This window comes from Gavialis gangeticus, unplaced genomic scaffold, assembly GCF_001723915.1.
Source record: "Gavialis gangeticus isolate Ggan-Ray unplaced genomic scaffold, GavGan_comp1, whole genome shotgun sequence".
Lineage (NCBI taxonomy): Eukaryota > Metazoa > Chordata > Crocodylia > Gavialidae > Gavialis > Gavialis gangeticus.
Window position 1 is genome coordinate 102,116,267 of NW_017729025.1, and position 6,247 is coordinate 102,122,513.

Sequence of the window (6,247 nt, forward strand, 5' to 3'; positions counted from 1 at the left end):
TGAACACATAACCATCTTACAGCCTGCCATAGTTAATGGCCAAATGACTATACTGGGTACTTAGCCATATACATGGTGCTTCTGTCTTTGCACAAGTGCAGTGATCATCATTTTAATGGTTCCAACAAGGAACAAGGCAGCTAGGGAAGGCAATCTTTAAAATGGTCCAGGAAAACTACCCCAGTTTGGGTGGTTTGACAATCTAACTCCAGCAGTTTGATGGAAATTTTCCGTAGGACACCGAACTCCTCTGAATATGTATACGTATGGAAGCAACCTCTACTGGTAAGAGCACAGAAGGGAGAGTCACAAGTTAGAAGCTCTATTTATAGAGCTGCCATTCCCTCCCTGTGCTAGAAAAGAAAAATAACTCAGACGCAAATCTTGAGAAGTAGCTAGGAATCTGGTTGTTCATTTTAGTGGTAAGAGTTCTGATCTTCAAAAAGTGCTGAGCACCCACAACTCTAAATAAAGCTAACAGGATTTCCAAGTCATCAGTATGTGGGAAAAGAAAAAGGGCCAAAATGTCTCAAATAGGGATGCTCAAAAACATAAGGCACCCAATTATTTCATTGCCTTCTCAAAAGCAACCTCAGTCTCTTGGCACCTTAGTTCTCTTATCTACGACATTACAGAAAATATTCATAAAGCTCACCAGGGTGCAGCAAGACTTTATTTGTTAGTATGAAAACAATGATGCAACTTGTTCTAGCAGTTAAGGCCAGCTAGGAGTTCACAGTTGGGCGATTTGTGTTCTACCTTCAGTTATGCCACTGACTTGCAACTCTTGGCTAAATCACTTCTCTCCTCTGCATTTCTGTTTCTGTTCATACCTCCGCCTGTTCTGCCTATGTAGATGAGAACTTCAGGACAAAGACTGTAATGCACCCAGCAAAATGGAGCCTTGCTCTCTACAGGGGCCTCTACGATACTATAACACAACAACAATAATGACATTTATCCCTTCTTTATAAACTACTTTGTAATCTATAAATGAAAAGCAGCATACAATATCCAGATAACATTCAAAGTGCTCTGCTTTCGTAAGTCAATGATGTAGAAGTGCAAAGTATGCTTATTCTTACACACAGGCCTGTAACTTGTCACATTTCACTAATATTACCCTAAGGAAAAAGAATCCCAATCTTTGTCTCGACTGTATGAATCAATTTGCATTTTATCAGGAGAAAACACCAAAAACCCTGCTTACTGAAGCTTCTTTCCACATGGTAGGCAAACTTTAAGAGCTTTAATTCCATGTAAACACTTTTACCTCATAAAAGACTGATCAGTCTTCTTTTATGAAAACGGTTAAATAAACCAAACAAAAACTATGATTGAGTGTCAGTTGTTATTATATATCATTTCTGAAAACAAAATACTGCAATACATGCGTCACAGGAAGCTTCTGACTGTCACTAATCTCCAAGACAGCAATTTCTTTCTCTTCTCTGTTTCATCTGTTTGAAAGTAACTCTGAATCCACCATGGTTTTTTTGCTCCACAATAGCAGTAGAAAGTCCAAGGTTTTCCATCTGCCATAAACATATATCCAGTAATGCTTGAAACAGTTGCCATCATCCACTTTCAAAATCCCTCATGTTCTGGATAAATGGTCCTGAAGGTCAAGTTGATCCGTGCTTCCCTGGCATGATATTCCTTAGGCACCCGATGCTGGAAGTGACATTATGACCAAAAAGGGGTGGGGTTGCATAATTAATAATCATTTAATATGCAAATATAACACATTTTTATACCCATTTTCTAAGAGGGAGATATTTTTCACATAGGAAAATGACTAACTCTTGACTCTTCTAGGATCATTAAATAATTTTTCAGCAATCTGCCCCAGATGCACTAATGCTTGCGTATGAGATGAGCCAATTCCTGTAGATCACTTAGAAATGCAATGAAATTTAGGTAATTAATTTTTCTGGGATGCCTTGATCATGGGATGGCAGGCCCTATTAATCTATGGTAAAATATTACATTATTGCACAGCAAGCCTCTCCCAATACTTCTGCCTAAAATTCATGTCTCCAATGCTCTGTGGAAACCCAGCAAACTCTACCACAACCAAAGAAAGGTCTATTCATGTCACTCAAGTTTTCTTACCTGCCAGTCTTCCTGGGTTGCTCCCTCCATCATCAGTAAAGTGCCATGATCCAGTGGAATCCGTATTCTTTCCACATACGTATAATCTCCACTCTCTTCCTAAAAGACGGACAAAAGGGTGCACACATATATGAATGGGAAACACTGTGCTGGGACTTCCGTGTCTCAACTTAAAACACCTTTCACCAGGAAAATGCCAGCAAGCCCTTGACTTCTGATCTGAAGAGGCTCCTGTACTGTGCAATGTTTCACAAAGGTTCATAGATTTGCTACATTTTAAAAACAGCAGGAATTATTGCGATTCCTCACTGTGACTTCACAGGCCACACAACAACCAGCTGTCCCTGCATCAAACCCAGAGCTCCTAGCTGAGCTACAGCCTCATTTTTAGAAAGATATCCAACCTTGTTGTATACACTTAACAGCAAAGAATCCACCTTGTCTCCAACAGTTAATGAGACTCCTCAAAATTTGTTGTCTTAATTCTACTTTCAATTTGGCTAGTTTCAGCTTCCAGCCATTATACAATCCAGTAGGATTTGTGCTCTTTCCACATCAGCATGATCTCACTGGTAGCCTTCTGCTACTGGAAATCTTTTTCCACTCTTGGTACCTGCAGACCACAATCAAGTAACATTTAACCTTCTCTTTGGTAAATTAAATAGTTGGGGCTTCTTTGGTCTCAAATTTGTACAGTTGTTTTTCAGATGACAAATCATTTGTGGAAATTTTTCTCTATGCCTTCAAATTCATCATACACTTTAAAAAAAGGCGGGGGGGGGGGGAGTGGCAATACTAGAACTGGACACAATATTCCAGAAGTGGTTTCATTAATGTCATACCCAATGGTAACAACACCTCTCTACTTCTACACAGCATTTTTCTGCTTCATAATATCCTACTCATCTGTCTAAAGAATTCATTTGTCCTAGTAACTAGTAGGGTGTACTGAGAATTCACCTTCACTTGGTTACCCACTCTGACCTTCAAAATTCATTTTGAGTGGCTGGTTTCCAAAAACATAGTCCCTTATCCTGTAAGCATGACCTATGCTCTTGGTTCCTAGATATACGACATTCCCTTTGACTTTATTAAAATACAAGTTGTTCAAGTGAGCCCAGTTTACCACTCCACCCATATGTAGAACTTCGTAGAGTTTTGTAGAACCAACCAAAGTGTCTACGTCACCTGTAACCTTATAATAGCCTTTTTATTTGTTTTTTTTCCTCAAATCATAGACAAAGATATAGAATAGCACAGAGCTAAGAACAGATCCCTGTTGAATCCTGGTAGGAATACCATCAGTACAGGAGGATCCCTCATTTACTATTCATTTTGAGATCTGCCAGTTAACAGTTTTTAACTCATGTAGTACGTGCTATACTGATTTTCTATACAGGGTTTATTATTTCTTCAATTAGGATATCAAACAGTAAGTACAAAGTCAAGTACCTTACTGGAGTCTATTATGCAAGACAGATAGTCTTATCAACCAAGGTAGTCTCATCATAAACTCATTATCAAGATTGACAATGGTTTTCCATAAAATCATGTAGACACTGACCGGTATTAATTCTGCTGTAATTCCTTAAGCAGCGTGAAGTGACAAAAGACTTAAACAGCTGAAGAGGCTGGAGGGGAGGGCTGATGGGGAGAGGAGGGAGAAGTGGAGATGGTTGGAGACCTTACTGCAGTACAGCTGACCCTAGCATAACTTGTCTGTCTGCTCATAGTCTCTCACGAGCGTAGCTTGACTGTGATCATTTATGTTGTTTCATTCTAGGGTAAATTATTGCTGGTTAGGAATGGGGACTGAGGAAATAGATACAGCTGTTGAGGAAACAGATACAGGTGATATCTGTAGTCTGAGAGCAGTCTCATTGACGGCAGGCTCACTGCGTACGTGCGTAGTTTAAAAGGGCCTGCCAACAGCAAAAAAGCCGCAGTTAGGCTCCAGGAGCGGTGAGAGACGCACAGGTGAAAGCCTGCCGTGCCTCTGCTCCCCCAAAGCCCCCCAGAGACTGCCCAGCAGCCATGGAGCCCCCCAGCACAGCTGGAGGTAAGCAGGGCCCGTGGTGGGAGGGGGTTAACCCCTAGAGAGCGGGAGGAGATGGCTGAGTGGGAGCCAGGTCAGGTCTTGCATCGCCCAGGCCCCTACTTCGCCCAGCCCCCCAGGGAGCTATGAGAACAGGCTGCGCAAACAGGTGCGTTTGTCTGCCGGCGCGTGAGTTAGCGCAGAATTCGTGCAGAAGGGTGCGCAGGAGGACCCGAGGCCCTGCCTGCGTGCCCCCTAGGGTAGGCAGACTCAGGCCCAGCTCGCCTACCAGCGGCATGCCATGGATGGGCACGCATCGCACCCTGAGGGTCCCCTCGAGGTCTGCGGGCTCCCCCTCTGGCGCCTCAGAGACGGCCACCCAGACGGAGCCCATGGTTCTGGGCTCCACCCAGACAGAGCCCCTGGCTCTTGGCTGCAGGGGCTGCCTGTCACTTTTTCAGGCTGTGGGGCCCGGGAGCATGGCTACCTCCTCATGTGTGGTCTGATCCCTTTTGGGGTCTCTGGTGTGCCAGCTGGAGGAGCTCCAGGGCACAGTCCAGAGACTCTGTGCCATCAGGGACTGTGAGCAGGAGATTGACTCCTACTGCCTGGCCCTTATCACCTAGGAGCTGGAGGGTAGACCACGGTCTCCCTCCAGGACAAGGGAGGACTCCAGGACCTCCCGCTCTGTCCAGTCAGGGGCATGGACCAAGGTGGACAAGGGCCCTAAGGCCTGCCGCACCAAGGCCCCTGCCCCCCCAGAGGTTAGTAACAGGTATTAACCTCTTGCAGCCCCAGCAGAGCCTGCTGAGTTGCCAGCTCCCGCAGGCAACACAGGCCCAGCTGCAGCTATGGCCCCCGCTCTCCCCAAGACAAAACATAAGGTGTCTGTTGTGGGACACTCCATCCTGAGGGGGCAATCTGCCGCCCTGACCCCTTAGCCCAGGAAGTCTGCTGCTTCCCAGAGGCCCGCATCCAAGACATTGAGGAGAAGATCCCTAAGCTCCTCCAGCCCACAGACCACTGTCCCATGCTCCTTATTTGTGTGGGCACCAGTGACGCAGCTCGGAGTACTCCCAGATGGGTCATAAGGCGCTACAGGGATTTGGGAGCGGGGCTAAAGGGTCTGGGGACACAGGCAGTGTTCTCTTTGATCCTCCCAGTCTCGGGCTATGGGCTGAAGAGGGAGAGGAGGATCCAGGTAGTCAACCAAAGACTGCGGTGCTGGTGTCATCGAGAAGGCTTTGGCTTCCATGACCACAGCCCACTCTTTGGCGAGAGAGGCAGCAAGCTGCTGGGAAGAGATGGCCTCCACCTCTCTCCTCTGGGGAGGAGGCTCTTCTCAGCCAGAGTGGCTGACCTGCTCCACCGGGCTTTAAACTAAGCCCGTTGGGGGTTGGGGGGACTACAGCCACTGCTGGCTTGCTGAGCAACACTTGCAAAGCCAGCAGGCCAAGGCACTTAAGGGAGCTCACCCCTGCCCCAGCCCTGGTACAACCTGTGGGCAAGGCAAGAGCCCCCAAGGGGACACTTGCCTGCCTGTACACAAATGCCAGGAGCTTGGGGAATAAGCAGGAGGAGCTCATCCTCCTGCTCAGTGCAAATAATTACGACGTCCTAGGGATAACGGAGACCTGATGGGACTCCACCCATGACTGGACCACAGGTATTGATGGCTATACCTTGTACAGGAGGGATCGTGTAGATAAAAGGGGCGGGAGTGTAGCTCTCCATGTTAAGGAAAGCTACACGTCCCTGCAAGCTGATGTTGGCGACCAGGGTGGACAACTGGAGGCCCTCTGGGTTAAAATCCATGCGGAACACAGCACAGGGGACACAACAGTGGGAGTCTACCACAGACCTCCCACCCAAAGTCAAGAGCTTGACCAGGAGTTTGCCTGGGAACTGGCTGAGGCCGCATGCTCCAGGATAACGGTTGTCATGGGTGACTTCAGTTACCCAGACATCTCGTGGGAGGATCACTCAACAAAATTCGAGTGGTCGCAAAGCTTCCTATCATGCATGAATAACCTCTACCTGACTCGAAGTCTACAGGTCAACAAGAGGTAAAGCGCTGCTCGACCTGGTACTGGCTAC

General features: G+C 46.7%; 1 protein-coding gene across 3 annotated transcripts in view; it reads right to left on the reverse strand.

Annotated features, from left to right (window-relative positions):
- Positions 1-645: 645 nt before the first annotated feature.
- ALKBH3 (alkB homolog 3, alpha-ketoglutaratedependent dioxygenase) overlaps positions 646-6,247 on the reverse strand; it is a 41,008-nt gene continuing 35,406 nt past the window's right edge. For all 3 annotated transcript variants that reach the window (XM_019519364.1, XM_019519363.1, XM_019519365.1), the window contains exons 9-10: positions 2,116-2,214; positions 646-1,674 (exon numbers count right to left, since the gene is read on the reverse strand). In XM_019519364.1, coding sequence (XP_019374909.1) covers positions 1,588-1,674; positions 2,116-2,214 — 186 coding nt within the window. In that variant the 3' untranslated portion in view covers positions 646-1,587. The remainder of the gene's footprint in view (positions 1,675-2,115; positions 2,215-6,247) is intronic.